General features: G+C 35.6%; 1 protein-coding gene across 1 annotated transcript; it reads left to right on the top strand.

Annotated features, from left to right (window-relative positions):
- The first annotated feature begins 3,012 nt into the window (after positions 1-3,012).
- LOC116756703 (pancreatic progenitor cell differentiation and proliferation factor-like) lies at positions 3,013-3,422 on the top strand. The gene has a single exon (XM_032637573.1). The coding sequence runs from the start codon at positions 3,029-3,031 to the stop codon at positions 3,419-3,421; it is 393 nt and encodes a 130-aa protein (XP_032493464.1). The 5' UTR covers positions 3,013-3,028; the 3' UTR covers position 3,422.
- Positions 3,423-26,803: the final 23,381 nt, after the last annotated feature.

Raw genomic sequence — 26,803 nt, forward strand, 5'->3', positions numbered from 1 at the left:
TATAAGGCAAGCATTACTTTAACATCAAAACCTGACAAGGAGATTTTTTAAAAAATCAAACCAATCTCTTTCACAAATATAGATACAAAAAATTCTAAAGGAAATATTAGCAAATTGTTCTCTTTTAATACATAAAAGAGGACAATGGATCACAACCCTTTGGGATCACTGCAGTAATATGAATATAGTTAAGCATTGAAAACTTCATCAATATTAATCACCATATCAGCAGAATGAAGGAGAAAAGCTATACAATGATCTTAATACATGGAAAATAAGTATTTGAAAAATCTAATATTCTTTCATGATAAAAATGCTTAGCATGCTATAAATTAAATGAAAATTTCATAATCTTTTAAAGATATCAAATTATGTAGGTCCAAATATCCTAGAGCAAATACCATACACAATGATGAAATGTTGAAAATTTTCCCTATAAATTTGGGAATTAGTCAAGAGTGCCTGCTCTCATCATCCACTAGAGGGCAGACAGCAGAAGCAAGAAGAACTACAGTCCTGCAGCCTGCGAACAAAAACCACATTCACAGAAAGATAGAAAAGATGAAAAGGCAGAGGGCTATGTACCAGATGAAGGAACAAGATAAAACCCCAGAAAAACAACTAAATGAAGTAGAGATAGGCAACCTTCCAGAAAAAGAACTCAGAATAATGATAGTGAAGATGATCCAGGACCACGGAAAAACAATGGAGGCAAAGATCGAGAAGATGCAAGAAATGTTTAACAAAGACCTAGAAGAATTAAAGAACAAACAAGCAGATATGAACAATACAATAACTGAAATGAAAACTATACTAGAAGGAATCAATAGCAGAATAACTGAGGCAGAAGAACAGATACGTGACCTGGAAGACAGAATGGTGGACTTCACTGCTTCAGAACAGAATAAAGAAAAAAGAATGAAAAGAAACGAAGACAGCCTAAGAGACCTCTGGGACAACATTAAACACAACAACATTCGCATTATAGGGGTCCCAGAAGGAAAAGAGAGAGAGAAAGGACCAGAGAAAATATTTGATGAGATTAGAGTTGAAAACTTCCCTAACATGAGAAAGGAAATAGCCACCCAAGTCCAGGAAGCACAGCGAGTCCCATACAGGATAAACCCAAGGAGAAACATGCTGAGACACATAGTAATCAAATTGGCAAAAATTAAAGACAAAGAAAAATTATTGAAAGCAGCAAGGGAAAAATGACAAATAACATACAAGGGAACTCCCATAAGGTTAACAGCTGATTTCTCAGCAGAAACTCTACAAGCCAGAAGGGAGTGTCATGATATACTTAAAGTGATGAAAGGGAAGAACCTACAACCAAGATTACTCTACCCAGCAAGGATCTCATTCAGATTCGATGGAGAAATGAAAAGCTTTACAGAAAAGCAAAAGCTAAGAGAATTCAGCACCACCAAACCAGCTCTACATCAAATGCTAAAGGAACTTTTCTAAGTGGGAAGAAAAAGAGAAGAAAAGGACCTACAAAAGCCAACCCAAAACAGTTAAGAAAATGGTCATAGGAACATACATATAGATAATTACCTTAAACGTGAATGGATTAAATGCTCCCACCAAAAGACACAGGCTTGCTGAATGGATACAAAAACAAGACCCATATATATGCTGTCTACAAGAGACCCACTTCAGACCTAGGGACACATACAGACTGAAAGTGAGGGAATGGATAAAGATATTCCATGCCAATGGAAATCAAAAGAAAGCTGGAGTAGCAATACTCATATCAGACAAAACAGACTTTAAATAAAGAATGTTACAAGAGACAAGGAAGAACACTATATAATGATCAAGGGATCAATCCAAGAAGAAGATATAACAATTATAAATATATATGCACCCAACATAGGAGCACCTCAATACATAAGGCAGCTGCTAACAGCTATAAAAGAGGAAATCTACAGTAACACAATAGTGGGGGATTTTAACACCTCACTTTCACCAATGGACAGATCATCCAAAATGAAAATAAATAAGGAAACAGAAGCTTTAATTGACACAATAGACCAGATAGATTTAGTTGATATTTATGGGACATTCCATCCAAAAACAGCAGATTACACTTTCTTCTCAAGTGCACATGGAACATTCTCCAGGATAGATCACATCTTCAGTCACAAATCAAGCCTCAGTAAATTTAAGAAAATTGAAATCATACCAAGCATGTTTTCTGACCACAATGCTATGATATTAGAAATGAATTACAGGGAAAAAAAAGTAAAAAAAACCAAACACATGGAGGCTAAACAATACATTACTAAATAACCAAGAGATCACTGAAGAAGTCAAAGAGGAAATCAAAAAATACTTAGAGACAAATGACAATGAAAACACGACGACCCAAAACCTATTGGATGCAGCAAAAGCAGTTCTAAGAGGGAAGTTTATAGCTATACAAACCTGCCTCAAGAAAAAACTCAAATAAACAATCTAACCTTACACGTAAAGGAACTAGAGAAAGAACAAACAACCCAAAGTTAGCAGAAGGAAAGAAATCATAAAGATCAGAGCAGAAATAAATGAAATAAAAACAAAGAAAACAATAGCAAAGATCAATAAAACTAAAAGCTGGTTTTATGAGAAGTTAAACAAAATTGATAAACCATTAGCCAGACTCATCAAGAAAAAGAGGGAATCTCAAATCAATACAATTAGAAATGAAAAAGAAGTTACAACAGACACCACAGAAATACAAAGCATCCTAAGAGACTACTACAAGCAACTCTATGCCAATAAAATGGACAACCTGGAAGAAATGGACAAATTCTTAGAAAGGTATAACCTTCCAAGACTGAACCAGGAAGAAATAGAAAATATGAACAGACCAATCACAAGTAATGAAATTGAAACTGTGATTAAAAATCTTCCAAAAAAAAAAATCTTCCAACAGGCCCCTGCGCATCTGGGTCGTGGAGCCGTCGGCCACGGTCTTCTGCGCAGATGGGCTCAGTGGCCTAGCACCCCAGTCCCCGCCATTTGTGATCAAGCACCGAGGCCCATGAGGGGTCACCGCCAAGGTTTCTACCAGCCCACAAGCAAGAGCATGGCAGCCATCCCCTCCAGCGGCTCATGCATGGCCACCCACAACTACTACCAGCACCGCCTGGGCTCCACTTCCAGTAACAGCTCCTGTGGAAGTGCTGAGTACCCTGGGGAAGGCATCCCCCGCCACCCCGGTCTCCCCAGAGCTGACCCGGGACACTGGTGGGCTAGCTTCTTTTTCGGGAAGTCCACTCTCCCATTCATGGCCACAGTGTTGGAGTCCCCAGAGCACTCAGAACCAGCCCAGGCCTCCACTGGCATGATCACCTGTGACCTGGCTCGGGAAGCCATGGGGAAGCAGCAGCCTGGCGGCCAGCCTGGCCAAACCAACTACAGGCCCCCGTCCTGAGTGGCCACTACCAACTGCCCGGCTTCCTCCCAAGGTGCTAGGCTGATCAGAGCGCCCCCTCTTCCTCTCCCTGAGAGTGAGCAGGCTGCAGCCAACAGAAGCAGTTGGGTTTTTAACATCAAAACAGCAAAACACCAAAAAGGAAGTGTAGAGAACTCCACTCTTTACTATCCAAGCCACATGAGAGACTTCCAGCACCCTCTAACCTGTGCCTTGCACCGGGTAGAAAATAAACTCCAAGCAGCCAGCAAAAAAAAAAAATCTTCCAACAAACAAAAGTCCAGGACCAGATGGCTTCACAGGTGAATTCTATCAAACATTTAGAGAAGAGCTAACACCCAGCCTTCTCAAACTCTTCCAAAAAATTGCGGAAGAAGGAAGACTCCCAAACTCATTCTATGAGGCCACCATCACCCTGACACCAAAACCAGATAAAGATACTACAAAAAAAGAAAATTACAGACCAATATTACTGATGATTATGGATGCAAAAATCCTCAACAAAATACTAGCAAACAGAATCCAACAACACATTAAAAGGATCATACACCATGATCAAATGGGATTTATCCCAGGGATGCAAGGATTCTTCAATATATGCAAATCAATCAATGTGATACACCATGTTAACAAGTTGAAGAATAAAAACCATATGATCATCTCAATAGATGCAGAACAAGCTTTTGACAAAATTCAACACCCATTTATGATAAAAACTCTCCAGAAAGTGGGCATAGAGGGAACCTACCTCAACATAATAAAGGCCATATATGACAAACCCACAGCAAACATCATTCTCAATGGTGAAAAACTGAAAGCATTTCCTCTAAGATCAGGAACAAGACAAGGATGTCCACTGTCACCACTATTATCCAACATAGTTTTGGAAGTCCTAGCCATGGCAATCAGAGAAGAAAAAGAAATAAAAGGAATACAAATTGGAAAAGAACAAGTAAAACTGTCACTGTTTGCAGATGACATGATACTATACATAGAGAATCCTAAAAATGCCACCAGAAAACTACTAGAGCTATAAATGAATTTGGTAAAGTTGCAGGATACAAAATTAATGCACAGAAACCTCTTGCATTCCTATACACTAATGATGAAAAATCTGAAAGAGAAATTAAGGAAACACTCCCATTTACCATTGCAACAAAAAGAATAAAATACCTAGGAATAAACCTACCTAAGGAGACAAAAGACCTATATGCAGAAAACTATAAAACACCGATGAAAGAAATTAAAGATGATACTAACAGATGGAGAGATACCATGTTCTTGGATTGGAAGAATCAACATTGTGAAAATGACTATACTACCCAAAGCAATCTACAGATTCAATGCAAGCCCTATCAAATTACCAATGGCTTTTTTTATGGAACTAGAACAAAAAAATCTTAAAATTTGTATGGAGACACAAAAGACCCCAGATAGCCAAAGCAGTCTTGAGGGAAAAAAATGGAGCGGGAGGAATCAGACCCCCTGACTTCAGACTATACTACAAAGCTACAGTAATCAAGACAATATGGTACTGGCACAAAAAGAGAAACATAGATCAATGGAACAAGATAGAAAGCCCGGAGATAAACCCATGCACCTATGGTCAACTAATCTCTGACAAAGGAGGCAAGGATATACAATGGAGAAAAGACAGTCTCTTCAATAAGTGGTGCTGGGAAAACTGGACAGCTACATGTAAAGGAATGAAATTAGAACACTACCTAACACCATACACAAAATAAACTCAAAATCGATTTGAGACCTGAATTTAAGACTGGACACTATAAAACTCTTAGAGGAAAACATAGGAAGAACACTCTCTGACATAAATCACAGCAAGATCTTTTTTGATCCACCTCCTAGAGTAATGGAAATAAAAACAGAAATAAACAAGTGAGACATAATGAAACTTCAAAACTTTTGCACAGCAAAGGAAACCATAAGCAAGACGAAAAGACAACCCTCAGAATGGGAGAAAATATTTGCAAATGAATCAACAGACAAAGGATTAATCTCCAAAATATATAAACAGCTCATGCAGCACAGTGTTAAAGAAACAAACAACCCAATCCAAAAATGGGCAGAAGAACTAAATAGACATTTCTCCAAAGAAGACATACAGATGGCCAAGAAGCACATGAAAAGCTGCTCAACATCACTAATTATTAGAGAAATGCAAATCAAAACTACAATGAGGTATCACCTCACACCAGTTAGAATGGGCATCATCAGAAAATCTACAAACAACAAATGCTGGAGAGGGTGTGGAGAAAAGGGAACCCTCTTGCACTGTTGGTGGGAATGTAAATTGATACAGCCACTATGGAGAACAGTATGGAGCTTCCTTAAAAAACTAAAAATAGAATTACCATATGATCCAGCAATCCCACTACTGGGCATATTCCCAGAGAAAACCATAATTCAGAAAGACACATGCACCCCAATGTTCATTGCAGCACTGTTTACAATAGCCAGGTCATGGAAGCAACCTAAATGCCCATCGATGGACGAATGGATAAAGAAGATGTGGTACATATATACAATGGAATATTACTCAGCCTAAAAAAGGAACGAAATTGGGTCATTTGTTGAGATGTGGAAGGATCTAGAGACTGTCATACAGAGTGAAGTAAGTCAGAAAGAGAAAAACATATATCGTATATTAATGCATGTATGTGGAACCTAGAAAAATGGTACAGATGAACCGGTTTGCAGGGCAGAAGTTGAGACACAGATGTAGAGAACAAACGTATGGACAACAAGGGGGGAAAGCCGTGGGGGGGTGGGGATGGTGGTGTGATGAATTGGGTGACTGGGATTGACATGTATTCACTGATGTGTATAAAATTGGTGACTAATAAGAACCTGCTGTATAAAAAAATTAATTAAAGTAAAAGAGTGCCTGCTCTCATCGAAACAAACCATTAATAGTAGGAAAAATTTAAATCATGTGCCAACTGATAAGATGCAATGAGAACACAGCATTAGTTTTGTAAGATTCCTGCCATGATAAACAACCTAGACTAATATGACAACAATCAGGCAAACACCAACAGAGGGATCTTCTACAAAGGAAATGCCTTGTAATCTCCAAATGTGTCAAGGTCAAAGGAGTCAAGGAAAGACTGAGGAATCAAGAGACCAAAAGAGATTGAAGAGACATGACAATTAAAGCAAAATGAATTTGTGAGTCTGAACTAGAGTTTTTGCTATAAAAAACATTGTGACATTTGGTGAAACCTGAATAGGATGATTTTTAGTTAATAGTAATGTATCATGCTACTGATGGTTGTAATATGGTTACTTATGAGAGTGTCCTTGTTTGCAGTAAAATATTCAGAGCCTGTAAGGGCTTCACCTCTTCAGTTTAGTCTCAAACAGTTTAGGGGGAATAATGAAGGCTTTGTATTGGTTACATGGACAACTTTTCTGGATGTTTAAGAGTTTTTTTAATTCTGAAATTTACAGGGAAAATCTACATTGTTAAGGTGATTTTACTTTTTAATCATTTAAATAACTGATTTCAAAATAGGTTTCTTTAAAAGGAATCACAGTTTACATGGATGATCCTTTCTGGAGTTATAACTGGATCAAATCAGTCAGTGTTTCAGAATCAGCTTTTTTCCAGACAAAATGAAAGAATGGGTGTTTACTTTTTGATTTTACTTCTTCTCCTATTACTAAGCATGAATATATTTTTTTAATCTTTTTGGTCTTTAGCCTTAGGTTCTAAAAATTCATTGCATTTATTAAACATGCTCATATTAATATATAATATATATTAATATATATTATATAATAATATAACTTGATATGATGCAAGAGAAAAACATAAACGGTACCTGAAAGACTATGCCGTTTATATTTAATAAACTCTATTTCTGAGGATCTTTACTTAATTATAATGACCTAAAACCCACATTATGTTTGTGGATTTTAAGAATCAACATTTGATATATTGTGGTTTCATCAAAGGTGGATTTTATTTTACATTTTTTATTGCTAAAACTGAGAGAAAAGTGAGTGGACTGCACTGTATATTACTAAAATACTTTGGTTCTTCTGTTAAGAGCAAGGTATTGATATTTATCAGACTTTACAGAGAGACCATTAATTCTTCACAAAGTAATCTACTGTGAAATTTCCCCAAATGGTATCCTAGCTATGTATTTATTTTATTATAAATAAGAAATTTGCCTGATCAATAAAATTATGCATATTCTGTGTGAAATAGAAGTTAATTTTTCACTGGAGTAATAATGGTATTAGAATTAAGAAACCTAGAAAATTGAACTTTGAATGACCAGTAGAATCAGTTTTGTCACGGTTATAATTACTTCCACAAAATATCATTTCTCCTTTTAATATGCACTTGGTGTGAATGACATGACTTACGATTATCATGAAATTGTTTTGGTCACTTTAACAGTCACTACATAAATTTTCTATTTAAATGAGGAATGAATTGCCATTAATTCATTTTAGGGTGTATTTATCAAATGCTTAACTATTTTCTGCACGTAGTACATGGGGGTTATTTAGGATGAGAGACAGATGCTGTTACCATATGAGTGTTTTCTTATGATCCTAAGCAGACTCTCTTTTTCCTTTCAAAAGACCTGAAACTAAAAGTAATTTTAATTTTTTAAACTTAATTAAATATCTATCGAGTGTCTATTATCTGCATTACTTCATCACTATATGAAATATAAAGGTAGATGAAGTGTAACACTGGATTCATAGAGTATAATAAAATAAGGAAAATGGATAACATTAATACAATTTGCATGTGATAAATTTTATATGAGCTAAGCAAAGCCAATTTGCACAGCATTGGATAAAGGATAGATCATAAGGGAGATATAGTATTTTGAATAAATTTTGTGTGCCAGGAGACTAGGGTGACTTACTTGGCTTTTGTCTCTAAATCTATGAAAGGCTTGTTGATGCTACTTTCTTCTCAGCCCTTTCCATGGACTTTCCTATAATGTTTTATGTCCAAGTAATATTTTTAAAGTATTTTGAAAATATCTATTTATGGAAAGTGAATTTTCTTTTGTATAATAATTGAACAGTCTCTTTTGAAATTTAAAGAAGAGATTTTAAGTACAAAATAATACAGGTATTCAGCAGATACAGCAAAACAAATCATGGAAGTGTTATACAATGGTACATGGTCATGTCAGATGCTAAGATCATGGCACCAGAATGAATGAAATTTGAGTATCAGAGAAATTAAGCTGATTAAGATTAAGATTTGATGAAAGAGTAACCAGGCAAAGAAGGAAGAGCATTTCAGTGTGAAGGTACATCATGAGCAAAGATCTTATGCCAGGCATAGATATGGAATGCTTGATAAGAGAGCAGGCCAGTGTGGCTGAAGTGAAGATACATGGCAGTGAAATATGAGATTGGACATAAAAGTAGGGATTGAATTTTGTGGAACCACGCAGGCCATATGAAGAATGTTGGTATTTGTCATAAGAGCAATGGGAGTACCATAAGTATTTTCAATGGAGAGGTGACGTGTAGCTTTGTAATTTGAAAAGATTGCCTGCTTAAAAGCAAAGCATTACTAGAAAAAAAAAAGAGAAAAGAATTCAGTAAAATGATAATAGTTTAAGTTACACAGTACTACCACTTCTTTGAATTTTAGAAACATGAAACAGTTTAAAACAGTTAAAACAGATTCTTTCAATTAAGCGCTCAATCTTTGGTTCTCTTTCCCCTTCTTTTGCTTCACTACAAAGGGTTTCCAGGTGTAAGCATTCACACTACCCTTGAGTTGCCACTGGTCTCTGACAAAATGGTTTTTCCCATAGTTTTCTGACCTAGTATCTACTGTGTTGTAAATGGTTTTATTATGCTATAAACCACTCATCCAATTCTGGCTAGACTGTGCTGAACATTGGTGGCTCCTTATTCAAATTCCAGCATTCTTTAGATTCTTGGATATTCTTAGCACCTCCATGTTCCAGCCCTCAACAACCGTCCCTCCCATCATTGCTACCTAGGAAATGAGAGTGCATCTATATACTCTACAGAATTGTGTAACCCATAGGAGGTCATTATGTCACCTCTGATTCTCCTCTGTAGCCACTGCCTCCACCCATATGTATGGTTGTAGAATATGGCAAAAGGCCAAATGGAGCCTTACATGGATTTCATCCAGGGAGCTGGGTCACTAGTTCCAGTGCTCTCATGTTTCCTCTTACCCTTGTGGAAGTTTCTGCTGAATCCCCAGAAATATCATCATATTCATCCACCAGAACCACAAATATGTACACATTGAATTTCCTTACATAGAAGTCCAGAAATAAGAGCATTTCTGTTGGATCCTTTGCCCTTCTCCTTCTTATGAGGATAGGATTGCCCCCAAATACCCCTGTGATATCCTGAGTTCTCTTTATTTCTTGCTTATAGTAAAACAGATATTCAAGGATACTAGCCCAGGCCCATAATTTGTTAATAAGAGGATAATAAATTTAGACAGTCCTTCCAACTTTACACTATTATGCTACTAGGGAATTTAAAAAAGCCCCCAAAACATTTTTTTCATTGGTCATAAAAGCTAAGCATTGATATTTTTTCATTCTTTTCATTTCCTACCACAACAGTTTTAATTCTCTCCTTTCATTCTGTTTCTACCTCATAGAATATATATGACATTAGTTAACCAAAAATTGTCAAATACAGGGACATTCAAAAATAAAACAATGTAATATATTTCGGTTGAGATTTCATAATTACATGAGGAAAACATTGCAGTGAAATGAGGTGTCTATTGCAGTGATCTAGAAGGGAGAGGGTTAGAAATTGTAAAAAAGTTGTTGGTGATAGAACTGGTAAAAAGTGAATGAATTTAAGGGACAAATCTGGCCCACCACCTATTTATGTAAATAAAGTCTTATTGTAACATTCATTTATGTACTCTCTATGACTACTTTGCATTACAAGAGCAAAGTTCAGTTGTCATGACAGAGACCACATATCAACAAAGCCTAAAATATTCACTTCTTTGTCCTTCACAGAAAAATTTTGCCAACTCCTAATTAATAGCATAGATACAAATTCTATGAATTATTTATACTAATTTTTATTAAAGATATCAGCAAGGAGATTTTTACCTGTTGTGAACAGTTGGCTTTGATCTTGTTTTTAACTTGGTGTTCTAGAAGCAGCATTGACGTAAATATTATTAACTTCATTTGGAAAGGAACTTTTTAAAATTTTATTCATTTATTTATTTTTGGCTGCGTTGGGTCTTCGTTGCTACGCGTAGGCTTTCTTTTAGTTGCGGCGAGCGGGGGCTACTCCTTGTTGCCGTGTGCAGCCTTCTCCATTGCGGTGGCTTCTCTGGTTGCAGAGCACAGGCTCTAGGTGCGCGGGCTTCAGTAGTTGTGGCATGCAGACTTCAGTAGTTGAGGCTCGCGGGCTCTAGAGCACAGGCTCAGTAGTTGTGGTGCACGGGCTTAGTTGCTCTGCAGCATGTGGGATCTTCCCAGACCAAGGCTCGAACCCAGGTCATCTGCATTGGCAGGCAGATTCTTAACCACTGAGTCACCAGGGAAGCCTGGAGTCCTTTTACAGAGTCAGTAATAATTTATAACCTCCTTATGATTCCATTTGACATGAATAGCTCAGTTTGTCCACATCCTGTTGCAGATCTGGAATTAGCTATTTCTCCAAGGAGTTCTGTATCCTTTTAGTGAGAAATGTTAGTTAGTGAGCACAATCTTGATACTAGGAATGCTCATTGGTTATTGGGTTGGTCATTATTTTTAGTATTTTTTAAAAGACAGAACTAGAGTACACATTTTGTTTTAAGATAACTATATTGATGCTTCCAATTCAATATCAGAATTATTCTTACTTAATCTCATTGATCTTACCTCTGTATTTCCTCCTATCGATGTTAAAAATCCTTGTTCTCAGTGACTCCAACATACTCATTTGTTTTACCCTGTGTAAGAAATATACTACAGTCTCAGAATAATAAAACCAATAGGACCTACAACAATATGATGACTAAAATAATGTTTTTAGTATACCTAGAAGTTTCCTTTAAGTCAACTTTACTTTTAACAATTACTCAATATATTTTAGTAATTACTTTAGTAAATTATTTTTGACTTTAGTGGATTTCCATTAAAATTGTCTATAGTTCTGGAAATTCCTATAATATTTTGAAGTTAAGTAAACACAAAACCACTTGATAAAATATCTTGGGGACGTGCAGGCTCAGCGGCCATGGCCCACGGGCTCAGCCGCTCCGTGGCATGCGGGATCCTCCCGGACCGGGGCACGAAACCGTGTCCCCTGCATCGGCAGGCAGACTCTCAACCACTGCGCCACCGGGGAAGCCCCCGTCATTGTTTATCTGTCTTCTGTTTCAGAAAATCTTTATTCCACCTCTATAAGAATTTCAAATCTCTTTCTTTCCAACCCCCTCTATGTCTTCTACACAATCCCCACTTAGAACATTTCTTTAGATCATAATCAGCCTAAGAAACTATGATGAAGAGGAAAATATTATACCACATTTATTTAAGTACTGTTTTTTCAAAAGAAAAACCACTGCATATTTTTCCCAAACAGTACTTGAAATATATTATTGAATGCTACCTTTAGGAAATCAAGAATCTATACAGATATAATAAAGATATATACATATGTATTTTAAATAGGACTTATTCTTGTCTCTATGGGTTATAATGTTTAAATCATATTAATATGAACTTTGTTTCTTTTAATACTCTTCAATCTTCCCTTTTTCAGTAATATCATCCTCTTTGTTGTGAGACACATTAAAAGGTACAACATGCAATACTTATGTGATGAAAGCTTTATTTTTTTCTTAAGTATGGATTTGGAAACATGATGAAAGCTTAATGTTCACTTAACTATGTATTTGAAGATATCCCAGTTGAAAATATGATGTATCATGAGTATTTCCTCTTGAGGGCTTTGAAAATGTGTCCTTACTGATTGTAATGTAAAATCCACAGTCAGCTGCAAGTTACTCATGACTATATAGCTAAGTATAAATGATTTGACTGAGTCAACTTCTTATGCATATAGAAAAATGCCTTGTATCACAATTATATTTCAAGAGCAATTCAATTATAGCCTTTTTCAAAATCAAGGAAAGATATTCTGAGTATGCCGGGTTATTTGCAATAACTGCCTCTCAGCTTCATATTAATATAGATGATAAACACAGTTCTTTGTATAAAATTTGAATTTTATGAATTGTAAATTTGAAAGGTTGTCTTTATTGGAACATTATTTATATTAATTATTTTACTTAAAATAGTTTATATTCATAATCACTGATTTAATATACTTCTGATTTTAGTGAATGCTCAGACTACTGCTATAAATGATACTGAAACTTTTATTTAAATTATGAGGGATCTTTCATACAAGAAAATCTTTCATACAAGATCATTGATAGAAACTTGTGGTGGAGAGAACACCAGTTTCCATCTAATTATAGCTGTATAATTCATTTTATTTATACTACATTTATTTATACTAAATTACAAAACCAGAGTTGAGGAAAAAATTGAATTTAGGCAATTAGAACATGTATGGCTAAATGAAAACCAAAGCATTTATAATTATTTTTCTCTTCTCAATGTTATCTTGGATCTTCAGATTTGGTCTTCCACCACCCTTGACCTTGTGTATACCTATTATGTGTATGCAATTCTATTTGAAATATGGGGGGGGGTTGTTTATTTTGTTTTGTTTCATTTTTAATGCAGGAGTGGAATTTTTGAAAAATGACTTAAAATCTTTAAAATTTAATAAATTTATAAAAACTGCAGTATGCCAGACAGAACTTAGAGCCAACCAACAATGTCCTCAAATTTCTTCTGTTCTTGTTCAGTACTTCTTATCTCACACCAAGGTGTTCATCCAGGTGTAATCAAGTTATAAAGAATCTTAAGGAAGGCTCTTAAAGAGAAATCACAGAAAATTATTACAGAGCCTAGAGCATATACACTGAAATAGATGAAAGGCTCTACTCCTTGTCATGTAGATAGTGATGGATAAGTGCCCATTGTTTGCATATAACCTCCAAATTTCTTTCAACTGCTAAAGTTGAATTCTTTAATGATAATTTGGTAGCTCCAGTATTTATAGCAGGCAACATGATGACAAGTTCTTTAGTTTGTGAATCAATAGTGATCTATTGGTCAGAACTGATTTAATACAGTAATAACCCATAAGTATAATATTGAGTTATGGTTAATTATAACCAATAACAATAAGAAGTAGAAGGAGGAGGAGGAAGAAAAATAGAAGAGGAGGAGAAGATAGAGGAGGAGGGAAGGGAAGAAGAAGTAAATGCAGTTATTCCTCATCCAAACACTTTAGCAAGGTATATAGGAAGAAGGGGAATGCATTTATTGCCATTCCGAATTCTGCTTGTCTGTGAGGGTGAGTAGATCTCCCTTTAGCCTGCAAGTGTTATCAGGAAAGAGCTAGTCTGGGCCTCTTTCTTAGAGGAATCAAATGGAAGTCCAATCCACAGTGTTCAGTTTGTGACCTGCAAAGGCAAAAAAAAAATGCCTTCTCTTTTAGAAGATTCTTGGTCTTGTTTGTGCACTATGTAATTCAGACTATTTGGGTTTTGCAATAGGTATTAATATACATGGAAGTTTTAGGAGAAATAAATTTGACATTCAAATATAGCAGTATTCTACTTTTTTAAAATAGAATTTGCTGTATTGTCATCTATAATTTCAAAAATTCTCTCATAATCTTAGTTTAACGTATACTCACTTGTTTTCTATTTCCATTTCTTCTTCTATTTCTTTAAAAAGTGCTTCATATGCTTTGGGTATGCAACACTAGAACTTTCAATAAGGAAGCCATAATCTATATGCTTTGTAGGGAGTGTTTAAGAAGAGTTAACAAGACTGTAAAGATATTTGTCCTTAAAAGTCTCATTTTACTAAAAATTTGGAAACTGGAATAGCCTGAGGAATGTAGGAAAATACGGAAATTTACAAAAGATAACTTAGTTCATAAGAATGACATGAAATAAAGTTAACAATTTTGTAATCCTCATTCCCTGAATCAATTCCCTTTGAAAACCTCAATAAGAGCCTTTTACACTTGATACGCATCTCTAAATTTGATCAAAGAAATGCATTTTAAATTACGCAATTTTAAAAAGAATTTGATCGATTCCTTTGCTTTTTTAATCAAACTACTAAAAGGTTTAACTAATAGAAAATGATTGCAAAGGAAATAAACCATTTATAGGTGGATATTAAGCATGTTTTGCAACTAATTGCTCAATACTCAAAACATATTTCTTATTTTATTCTGTTTAAGAATGTTAGCAGGGCTTCCCTGTGGCGCAGTGGTTGAGAGCCCGCCTGCCGATGCAGGGGACACAGGTTCGTGCCCCGGTCCGGGAAGATCCCACATGCCACGGAGCGGCTGGGTCCGTGAGCTATGGCCACTGAGCCTGCGCGTCTGGAGCCTGTGCTCCATAATGGACGAGTCCACAACAGTGAGAAGCCCGTGTACCAAAAAAAAAAGAAAAAAAGAATGTTAGCAATAATTTAAACATCTCTCCTTTGTTCTGAATAAATTTATATTAATTTACTCTCCAAATTATTTTTAGATATTCTTATTCTCATATATATTTATTGTGATCAATTTAAATTTACTATATTTTAAGGATATGAAAACAGTTTTAAAGCTTATTTACATGGATGATGATGCATACAAGGTGGCACAGACCTATTTAAATTAAATATAAATCAGGTATAAAGTTAAATTTAGCAGATTTGAACCAATTTTACAGCACTAAATATGTTCCCTATTCATTAATAGGCCAAACAATTATTAGAGCTTTTTGATAAAGTTTTGTGAAGTCCCTCTTTTCTTGTAGTGGCAATTCAAAGGTACAAACTCTTAGACTGAATATATCCTGTTGAATTCGCTATAAGAGCTATTTTAGGAATCAATACAGTTGACTCTTCCATTTTTAAGGTTATATGATCCAAAATTCCAAATTAACATAGCTCTCCAATCAGAAGTCTGTAGGTTCTGGCTTCCATTATTAATATAGATGTCTTAGCATAGCAAAGGTGATTAATTCTGGCACCTTTAAGAAGTTATGGGCTGCACAGTAGTGGAGCAAAGTTTTTTGCTTAGTTTTGTTTTTTCTATTCTTACTAGTTTTATGAGAAATATGGTTTTGTTCTTCATAGGATGTGCTCTAGTAAAGTTCATCTACGAAAAGTTAAGCTTGCAAGATTAGATGGATCCACAGGTCTAGAAAAGCAGCAACAAAGGGGTCCAAGTCAGTAGGAATTTTGAAACTGCTAGGTGGCATTTCAGGGGCTCCAAGGAGCTCTGGTTTTTTATGTCTCAGTGCAGAAAAAGTTCATCAAGAGGCAATGCGATTTATTAGAATAGGACGCTTGTGAAGCTTATAAGTAGGCAGGTGAGTGTAGCGCTGCCCCGAGTACTTAGCGGGTTATATTTTTATAATCAAAGGAAAAGAGGAGAGGGAGAGAAGACCACCTTCTTCCTCATTCTTCTAGTCTTCCATCATTAACTCCTCCTGTGTCTTGGGAAGGGGAGTGTTTGATCCTATATGGTGCATCTGGGACTGTCATGGCACTATGGAAAAATTATTTCAGGTCTCAGTACAATGAGTCTTTCATTTTGAAATGTCACCTTTCCATAAATTGTTTTTTTGTGTGTGCAGAGAGCATGTCCTAGGGGTCATTAACTTGTTGACATCACTGGGAAGGTTGTAGGCCTTATTTTCCACTATTATTTTATTATCTTGAAGCATGCCTCATGCCTCCATTGCATGGTTTTGTTACTAAGCAAATTAGCTTGGTTTTGTTGTTAGGCAAGCCAGTCTGGCTTTGATGCTAAGCGACTCACTCTGCTTTATGAGTCAAGCAAGCCCATATTGTTTCAGGATTTTTCCATTACTTTCTTGAGTGATCATTAACTTACTGCGGTCTCCCAAAGCCCCCTAAAATTTCCAATCTATCTACAATCCCCTAGTGGGATCTAAACTAACTATTTGATTATCCTATTTTACCCCTATCAATTTGGCATGAAGAAAGTTCTACAATAAATGCTAGATGTATGCTTCATGTATATAGAGCATTACAGCAAAAGGAAACCATCATCAGGCAACAGAGAGAAGTTATGTACAAAGTGCCTCAAAACCAGGAAGCCTGACACATACTAGCAAGTGCTGGTCAGGTAGCATATTCCTGCCAGCTTCAACAGCGGAGCCCTCCAGGAATCTCATTGAGCCCAAATTCAAATCATCAGTCTCACTGTAATCAATAAACAAAGCTGACGAGCTAGTACAAACCCCACAAATCTCCTCAGTTCCAGGTCACAAAGCAACACTATTTTTTTTTAAAGTTTTATTTATTTATTTATTTTTGGCTGTGTTAGGTCTTTGTTGCTGTGCGCGGACTTTCTCTAGTTGCAGCAAGCGGGGGCTACTCTTCGTTGCGGTGCGTGGGCTTCTTACTGCAGTGGTTTCTCTTGTTGCGGAGCAAGGGCTCTAGGCACGCGGGCTTCAGTAGTTGTGGCACGTGGGCTCAGTAGTTGTGGCTCACAGGCTCTAGAGTGCAAGCTCAGTAGTTGTGGTACACGGGATTAGTTGTTCTGCGGCATGCGGGATCTTCCTGGACCAGGGCTTGAAGCCGTGTCCCCTGCATTGGCAGGCAGATTCTTAACCACTACGCCCCAGAGAAGCCCCAAAGCAACACTGTTAATCAATATGTTCGTACCTTGACCAGAGGGCAGTGTCATACATGTATATTTCTTATTTCATTAAGAGAGCTAAGGCTATTTCCAGACCTCCTGAAATTAATTCTTACAGTATAGTCAACCTGCCAACTGATAGTTAAAGCCTTCTTGTGACAAAATGCTCATTCTTAGTTTGTCAACAGTACTTGCCTTACAACATCATATAGTCAGATAATCAGAAGTTACATACAGATTCCAAATGTTTGTAATACCCAAATGTTTGGGTTTAGATGGAATTATACAGCTAAACCATCCAGTAATACCAGCATAAACTTTTTCATATTTTTGTGCTAACAGTAATGTTTCATCTCCCTGATAAACAGCTTTCTGTACTTTATGGTATATGTTTGCTGAATGGCTAAGAAAACAATCTACCATTAATGAGGTCTAAGTCTTCTTCAGGCCAATTCTCCTCTATAAGGATAATATCCTGAGGGGGCTTTAATTCAGTCTCCCAGTACATATTGCAAAGATTTCCCAATTTCAGATATTTGAAAAGCTTATCATATTCCACACAGCATACTTATGTAGGTCTTTATTTAAAAGTAAATGAAAGAGACAATACAGGCAAACATTGAGGTTCCACAAAACATCCCATGAGAAAGCTCCTCAGGAGTCTTAATTCACACATGCTGACCTTGTTCTGTCTCCAGCTTAAACCAGCAAGATCTGTGCAAAGACTGTTAACTTTGGGAGACCTCAAAGCAAAAGTCCTGAGCAGGGCTTTTATGCCTCTCTGGCTGCATAATAAGCCAGACTGACTTAACTGGTTAGGCTGGTTGCAAACCATCAGTAAAGAAACTAAGTTTGGGGGATTTCTAGGGGTAGTTTAGAAGTTTAAATAAATCTTCATAAATTATACTGCCCTTACCTAAGCTGGGGGTCAAAAACCAGACATTCAGGAGTCCCCAGAATATAGTGTCTCCAACCTACCTGTAACTGAAACTTATCTCACATATTTATGGTAATGAATACTAACATTATCTTATCATGCTTACAATACATATATGTATATAATACCAGTATTATAATTGTGCAAACTAATAGGTAGAAGGTAAGACATCAGAAATAGAGAACTCATGGTAGGTTTTTTGTTGCTGTTTTTGTTCCTGTTGTTTTGTTTTACATAATGAATTAGTTACAAAATCAGCAATAAAACCCAAGACTTCTGAATCACAGTCCATCTCCATTGCATCTTGATGCCTTGCAACATAAATGTGAACTTCCTGGGGTCTGAAAGGTGTAACTCATTTATGAAATAGATATTCTACATATCATGCAAAGAAAACAGTTGTAATATCCTAGAAATACAATATAAAGATTTTCTGATGTTAATTATTTAGCTCTGTCATTAACTGTTTATCTACAAATCAAAGTTAAACACCTTTTAAAATTAATGTATATTTCAATGACTAAGTATACTGTTGACTTGTGTTAATTATCTTAGCTTTATGTATGTTTTCCATATTCTTTTTCATATTACATTATATGTTACTACTTTATGTAACCTTTATTTAAAGCAAAGACAGAACATATTTTTTTTCAATATCTGGATAATACCATTTTTTTAAAAATTTGTACCTTTTACCTTATAAAGATTTAGCTCATTATATCTCTTTAAGTCATCTAGCATTTGCTTCAATGAAGCCATCCATGTTTTTTTTATATCTTCTATTTATTAAAGATAATTTTTCTGTCTCTGAAACTCGGAAAGATTTCTATTACTTTCTATGTTAAAATGTAACTGTAAATCTTCTTTACTCTTGAATATTAATTTTCTCAGGGTTAGCATTCCTTCCGTCTTTCATCAGAAAGAGATAAAATTATAAGAACATGATTTATATTTAAAGACACTATTTTTCTATCATATGACTGGTTCAGATGATAATACCAGTGATACCTTATACAAAATCAAATTACTAAATTGTAGGTCTGTAAAATTCTAGTAAAAATATGTCTTTATGTGTGATACTTAAGTTAACAATAATGTTTTATCGTCATGCATTTATTTGATACATTTGATTTAATTTGCTCTCATCTAAACAAGTTGCTGAAATTTGTTATTTTCTGCTTTCAAGAAAGCCTCTTTTTGGAAAATATTGATTAAATATAAATATATTATAAATATAATATATATTTGTATTGTAAATATAATTCATTAATTTAAACCAAAATTTTGTCTATGAATCGTGCCACATAATCCATATATAGTGTCTGTGTATGAAGTATAGAGATCAGAGTCTCCCCTATGAAGAAACAATTTGCAATCATGATTTGTGCGAACTGAATTCAGACATTATATGTGTAATTGAGGTCTATGGTTAACAAGCATTCAGAATTATATGGTTATTAAGACTAAAGGACAACTATATAATTCACAATGTATTAGTAAAGAACTATCTTTGGGATAGAGAAATGAGAAACAAAGCTAGATTATGATGCAATTAATATAAATAATTACCACATTATATTTTAAATATAAAAAGCTTTCATCAAAATTATTTAAGGTACATTATTAGTTTAAGAACAGATAGCCTAATTTAAAATGGCATATTTGAAAATAATATGCACTGGCAAGAAGGAAAAATTAAAAAACAAATTTTGAAATGTTATTTCTAAATATTCGAAAGCTTGATATCAGAAAAGCAAACAATTGAATCATTATTTGAGATTCTTATTGCTACTTTTGGATAGATACCTAGAATATTGAATTGATTTCATTTTTGTTATTAATAGTAGAGTAAGAAAGAGGCCATAAACACGTATCTCGAGGAAAGGAAAGGCCAAGTTAGTTCTAGACCTTCAGCCCATAATACTAAAGTTCAGAGACAAAAAATAGATCAAAGTTTTCTTTTAGGAATACTCCACGCCCAGCTTCTTCCTTGTAGTACTCTTGCTGGATTATAGGAAAAAGAGTAAGCTTAAGACCTAAGGTGATTCCAAATGTTCAAGTAAATGGTTTAGAGGGCTCAGCACAGTTCTATCCATATCAGATACAGTTTTCTTTATCCAAGAATGAGTAAGGACAAAAATATTGAACTGATGGTCCAGTCAGAGAATATGCCACAAGGATATGAACAAAGGATAAAACAAAAAATATAAGCATCAAATACAGGTAAAAAATATATATGAATTTTGGAAAAGTATTACTGCAGAAATCGAAGTAAACTTTCTCCCCAAGAATATTCATTTAAGTGTTATTTTTTTTTAATGGAAGCAACTTAGATGCCCCCAAATATGGAAATATTAAGTAAACTGAGATGTCCACACAGTGAAATACAATAGAACTTTTAAAACTGATGGTAGGGGGAATGACTACAAGTGATGTTTAAAATCAGGTTAAAAATATTGTGAGTATGAAATATTCATATTGTGTATACAAAACAAGATGATAACATTGATTCTCCCTGTATAGTACATTTCTGGTTTACTTTTTACATACTTTTCTTTGACTTTATTTTTAAACTTCCTCTACAATAAATAATAAATTATACTGTAATCAAAACCAGATATTTTAGAAGAGACTTTAACAGAAATATTGGAGGAAAAAGCGTGAAAAAGTAGCCCATGATGGGAATGATAGTTTACTATTAAAAGATAACAATGAAGAAAACTCCTTAACTGATTTCTGCAAATAGGAAAGAAGAAAATGAATATTACTTTACCAGCACATTGAGAGAACAGGAGTCATAGGAAACAATCAGAAAACAATATAAAACAACCTTGGGTTTTTTACTTACGACTGCCCCTGAAAACTTACTACATGAGACCATTTTGTCTCTGTCCGGGTTAAAATTTGGCCAGAACACCCAGCTGTTAACTCTTAGTTAACAAAACTTCCCTGCTCAGTTTACTGCTGAAACAGTCTTGCTCTATAGTTACTGTACCCAAACAGGTATAATAATTAAAACTCTCAAATAACTTCAGAGTTGAAATTCTTCCATATTCCAGCTAGATCAGCTTCTCATCTAACAACTCCAGAGTTGGAGAGATATCGGGGAGAAGATGTAAATGATAATGAGATCTTCTTTTTTTTTTGGCCGCACTGGTAGGCATATGGGATCTTAGTTCCCCAACCAGGGATCGAACCCTTGCCCCCTGCATTGGACCACTGGACCACCAGGGAAGTCCCAATGCGGTCTTTCTTAAGTGAAGTTCTCTCATCCGCAGTTCCAATGTAAAAGAGATACATTGGACATTTATGACTCCTTCAGCTTATGGTCCAAATAGACTCTCTTAATTAGGCCCTTCTCTCTCCTGCTCTAATAGTCCATGATACACCCAGCCCTTTGACCAGCCATTAGTAGGAGTCCTTTTCCAAAACACCCCAGACCACTACTTTGCTGTCACAAACTCTTTTCTTTTTCTTTTTTCTTTTTCCTAATACAAGTTCATTTGTTCCTCAAACTTAGAGACTTTAGCAACACCTATCAAATTCTCCAAGTAGTCTTATATGTTTTTATCATTATATCTGAGGTAAGGGGGAAGCATGATCCCCTCACAGCAAATTTATAACTCTATCATGAAAGCCATTTCAGCTTAGCTTTTATATCATCAAATGTTTAAGAACCCAAGGGTTTTGATACGGTTTTTGAAAACCTTTTTGCAAATCTGGATAGGTGAATAAATGCATCATTTATTTTCCTATTTCTGGCTGAAGGAGGGGATGGGATGATAGGGTCCCTTTGACCACAGAAGTTTCCCCTCCTCTTCAAAACTATGCATCCTGCATATGTACCTGGTTTATGCCTTCTACAGAATAGCTCAGCACCACCTGCCTTTAGGGCTTCTCCCCATTGACCTATTTCCCCAGTTGATAGCCTCACACAGTAGTTCTACAGTCCCCACAGTCATAAAGCCACAATCTTATAACACATACCATTGTCTCAGTCTGTGCTGGGGGTGAGGAACAGGCTCCCATGGCCTCCATTAAAAGCATCACTGAAAGAGTTATAGAAACTCCCGTGCCAAGGAGACCAAACCAATGTAGACTCTGTCTTTCCCCAGGTGCTATCAAGAGGAGATAGTCAACACAATTCGGAAGTGTGAAGGACATAACACTATATAGGATGGACTTTATCTAATGGGGAACAAGAAATAGGACTGTTCAATGAGCAGTAGTTTTAAACTGCCTCTTTGGAGATATTCTTCATGACTGAACCAACATCTGGGTTTTCTTGGGAGTTGGAAATGCTTGTATTTGCTTTTCCTCATTCTCTGCCTCATTTCTTTTCCCCCTGTGTTTTCTTCATTTGAATGACATTCACCAATAATACAGTAGCATGAAAGTTTGCCTCAGGCTCTGTTTTCCAGGGAGTTTAGGCTTATGCCCCCTGAAAGTAGGTAATTTACTGAAAAGAATTTAGGAGATTATTGTGAAAGGAACTTGGATTGCAGATGGTCAAGAAATTACAAATGCCACTGACATGTAACAGCTATTAACATCCTATAGAACTGCAGTTCTGAGGAACACACTTCATTTAACTTTGGACCAGTTGTCTAGTTCAACTCTAAAGTTTTATGATTCCTCACTTTATAAGTAGATCTATTATATTCAGAGATGCTGTAAATCCAGTCATTCAGCCTATGAAAACTCCAAGAGGTCATGATTCTGACTTTGAAAAGGAAGGTACTAAGCAGCAATAAAATTAACAACTTTTTGCACAAAGATATCTGTGTAGCAAGAATCACCCACAATGACTTCCATTTATTTTGACCTCATAACACCAGAGCACTGAGCCAGTAACAGCTCAATGTCAGAAAGATGAGCTGACCCAGAGGAAGCAAAGCACTGACATTGGCATCCAAATTATTATGTATTGAAAAATCATCTCGGCTTGCACCTGGCACATTGGCTCTTCTTGTTGACATTGAAACTGGAAATTGCCACTTGGCATTATCTATCAAAGTCTAGAAGGATAGAGGTTCGTTATAGAATGTAATGCAATCAGGGCCAGCCTGTAATTATGGGGACAATTCTCAGAATTTGCATTAACACTGAAATGACAGTCCCTGTATTCATTCAATAACCACACTCTAAGAACTTAACAGTAAGTACTAAAGTGATGTCTTTACATTAATAACATCAATTTAGTGAACTTAAAATTTTGGAGCAATATTGAACTACTAATTATAACTCAATTGATGTAAGAAGAAAAATTCCTAAATATAAATATGTCATAAATGCAATAATTATACCCTGAATGTGTTATTTTATTATTGTTACCAAAAATCAAAATAATTTGTATAGTTATAATAGGAATAGGTAACGTTTGTAACTTTTGTTTTCAGAGCATATACCTTACTGAGGTACTCAGTCTTCATTACTGCTATCACATATTGTGTCTTCCACTGCTTCCCCATATTTCATATTATTCACTGTTATTTTTAAAAGCAACATTTGGAGAGAAATTTATAATCTTCATAGTTATCAGATATTACTAATGAAATATAAAGCTCCTCATATTTTAATAAGTAAAACTGGGGAGCCATAAAACTAAACTGTACCACTTTTTCTCTTAAAAACTCACCTCTTAATTTCTTCTATCTTTTCCTTAAGCTGTTTGTAGGCATATTTTTACTGTTTGTATTACTTCTAAAATGTACTATGTACTCAGCAATTCTATTTCTTTAAATAACATTGTGATTTAATATTTAAGCAATACTCATTAGTCCATAAATTTTAAAATTGGAATTCTTTGCAGATCTAGCTATTGCTGTTGATCATTAATCAGGAGTTGCATAACTCATTAATTTGTGGTAGGGTTTTACAGAATTCATTCTTCTACTAGGTGAATGCTAAAGGGCACAGAAGGAATTAAGAGTCAAGACTAAAATTAGGTAGTGGCAGAATGGCCAATAGTTAAAACCAATAACCATCACGTTGATAGATGGTGGTTAATTCAGAGTACTGTAGAGCAATGCTACAAAGTCAGAAGGATTGCTGCTATGCCAGCAACAGCTTACAAGGAAATGAAATGGCTTCAAATATAAAGGCTCTATGATCAAAATCAATGTTTCCTTTGGTATGTGAAAGTCCTAATAATGTACCTTCTAAAGGACATGTGAAAAGAGTTTACATTTATGACCCGCCTCTCCTTTATGCTTTTCTTCATTATACTTATACTCAAAATCTCCTAGGAACCTCTTTCAAAACACATGTGAATAGTCTCAACCCACAGTGCAACCAGATCTAGTGAATCCCAAGCACATGTGTATTTTAACAAAGGCCCCCAAAGGCCAGACACAGTAAAGAATATTTCATTTGTTATCTCATTTTATTTAACCCACACAGAACCCTAAGAGATAGGCATTATGAACCTTACTTTCCATTAGAGGGAAAAGGAGACTCAAAATAGTAATTAATAAGGAAACCCATCTAGTTATTCTGCTTATAATCACTATGCGCTACTATGTTCACTCCTTAGTCACCAATGGTTTATGTAAAATCAACTAATGATCTCCATCACTGTCATTTCATAATCAGAAAAACAGAGTACCATTGGAATCACATGCCACATGAAAGATAGAATTCCCACGGGAAGCGGACTATCACACCTGAATGACAGAAGTCTCACAGAAGGTTGGCAGCTACACCTATTCCAACATGTTTGTGTTATGTTCCTATCACTTGTTCTTCCAACTCTGCCCTCCTGGTACCCATGCCTGTGTGACTCCAACACATCTAAGCACAGAGGCGTGGGTGTCCACTCTTGCCCCCCCTTCAGGATTTGGTGGCAACTTTGTGCGAGTTTACTCCGCCTTAAAATGGAGGAAACTATGATTTACGTTATACTGTAAAACCCTTTGCTTTGGATTGTTTTCTCCCGGAACAGATGCAAAGATGTCACAATTGTACCCTCAGGTTTTAGGGGGATAGTCCAGCAGCATGCAAAAAGTGTTTATTGTCAGCAAAGAGATGGTCTTAATTGGTTTCACTTCTGATTTAAAAAGTCCATTTCTGCCCATCTTAGCTACTCAGCTTAACTTTTAATTTCACACTTTATTGCCTTTATTTTTGCTGTTCTGATCACTTGGACTATTCAGTTATCTTTGTTATGCTTGGTTAATAACTATATACTTTGGCAAGGCAGTCTTTGCTTCAAACAGCTATCCTTCCTGATTTAATCAATATAGTCTATTTCACTTAATATTCCAACAAAGAGTAACATGGGGAACTAGAGCATAGAAAGAAAAGAATCCATATACTAACAATTAGTCCTTATAATTAATGCCTATGATCTTAAACACATAACAATTTAGGCCTTATTCAACCACTTTTAATGGCAAAGTATCTTTATTAGATAACAGAATATATTAATATCTGATAGAATATTAGTCAGTGATTAGTCAATAAATAGCTAAGCTAGAAAAAGAAGAAAAAAAGCTCTTTGTAGCTGATTAGTTCTTCAACTTGTAAAAGTTTTGCTTTTATTAAATTTCCATTTGCTATATTCCCATGACCAAATCATAAATCTCTGGCAGTTTTCCCAAATCACAAATATTATAATATAGAAATTTTCATTTTATCTCAGCAATTTTAGTAAAATGTTGTATTCTCAGAGGTTGTCACCATAGATGTACATTACTCAATATTGTGTGTTTTTGACTGAGCTTTGAAAACAATTGCACTGTTCGACAAAAAAAAAAAAAGAGGGCTTCCCTGGTGGTGCAGTGGTTGAGAATCTGCTTGCTAATGCAGGGGACACGGGTTCAAGCCCTGGTCTGGGAGGATCCCACATGCCGCGGAGCAACTGGGCCCGTGAGCCACAATGACTGAGCCTGCACGTCTGGAGCCCGTGCTCCGCAACAAGAGAGGCCGCAACAGTGAGAGGCCTGCGCACTGCGATGAAGAGTGGCCCCCGCTTGCCACAAACAGAGAAAGCCCTCGCACAGAAACGGAGACCCAACACAGCAAAAATAAATAAAATAAATTAATAAACTCCTACCACCAACATATAAAAAAAAAAAAAAGACTTTTCCCTCAAACAATACATTTTTCTTCTTATTCTGCTGCATACGCTCAGAGTTATGAGGCCATATTTTCTAGTATCCTGAGAACCTGCACCTACATTATAAATTAAGGATTGCTCTAGTCATTTAGAGATTCTCTGTGGAGAATAACAACTCAAATTTTCTCTTGTGTTTGCCCAGCAGTTCAAAGGAAAAAGCAAATTAACTGGAAAAATAAAATAGCTTTTCTTCTTCTCCAAATGATGTTTCTAAGAATATTAGAAAGTTCTAGCAGTTGGAGTGGGAAAAAGGAAATATTACAACAGAAAAGTATCTCTTCAGTTATTGAAATTTTTTCTTTTATATTTGTGGAGAGTAACAATGACAGTGATGACAACAACAGACATTAAGTGCTCACTGAGTGCCATTGTATGTGCTAGGGACTATGTAAGATGCTGAGGAGTAAATTATGAGAGAAATCAGACAGGCTCTGTGACATCACAGCCTTAAAAAGTCCAAGGTACTTTCATTCGATGATCTCAGATAAAAAAATTCACAAAGCAATCAAATAGTTTCCCAACTTACCTACATAGTTTTATGAGTTCACTT

This window comes from Phocoena sinus, chromosome 7, assembly GCF_008692025.1.
Source record: "Phocoena sinus isolate mPhoSin1 chromosome 7, mPhoSin1.pri, whole genome shotgun sequence".
Lineage (NCBI taxonomy): Eukaryota > Metazoa > Chordata > Mammalia > Artiodactyla > Phocoenidae > Phocoena > Phocoena sinus.

Bases quoted from the DNA above. Each gene is read 5' to 3' on its own strand.
- LOC116756703 (XM_032637573.1), top strand. From the start codon at position 3,029: ATGAGGGGTCACCGCCAAGGTTTCTACCAGCCCACAAGCAAGAGCATG.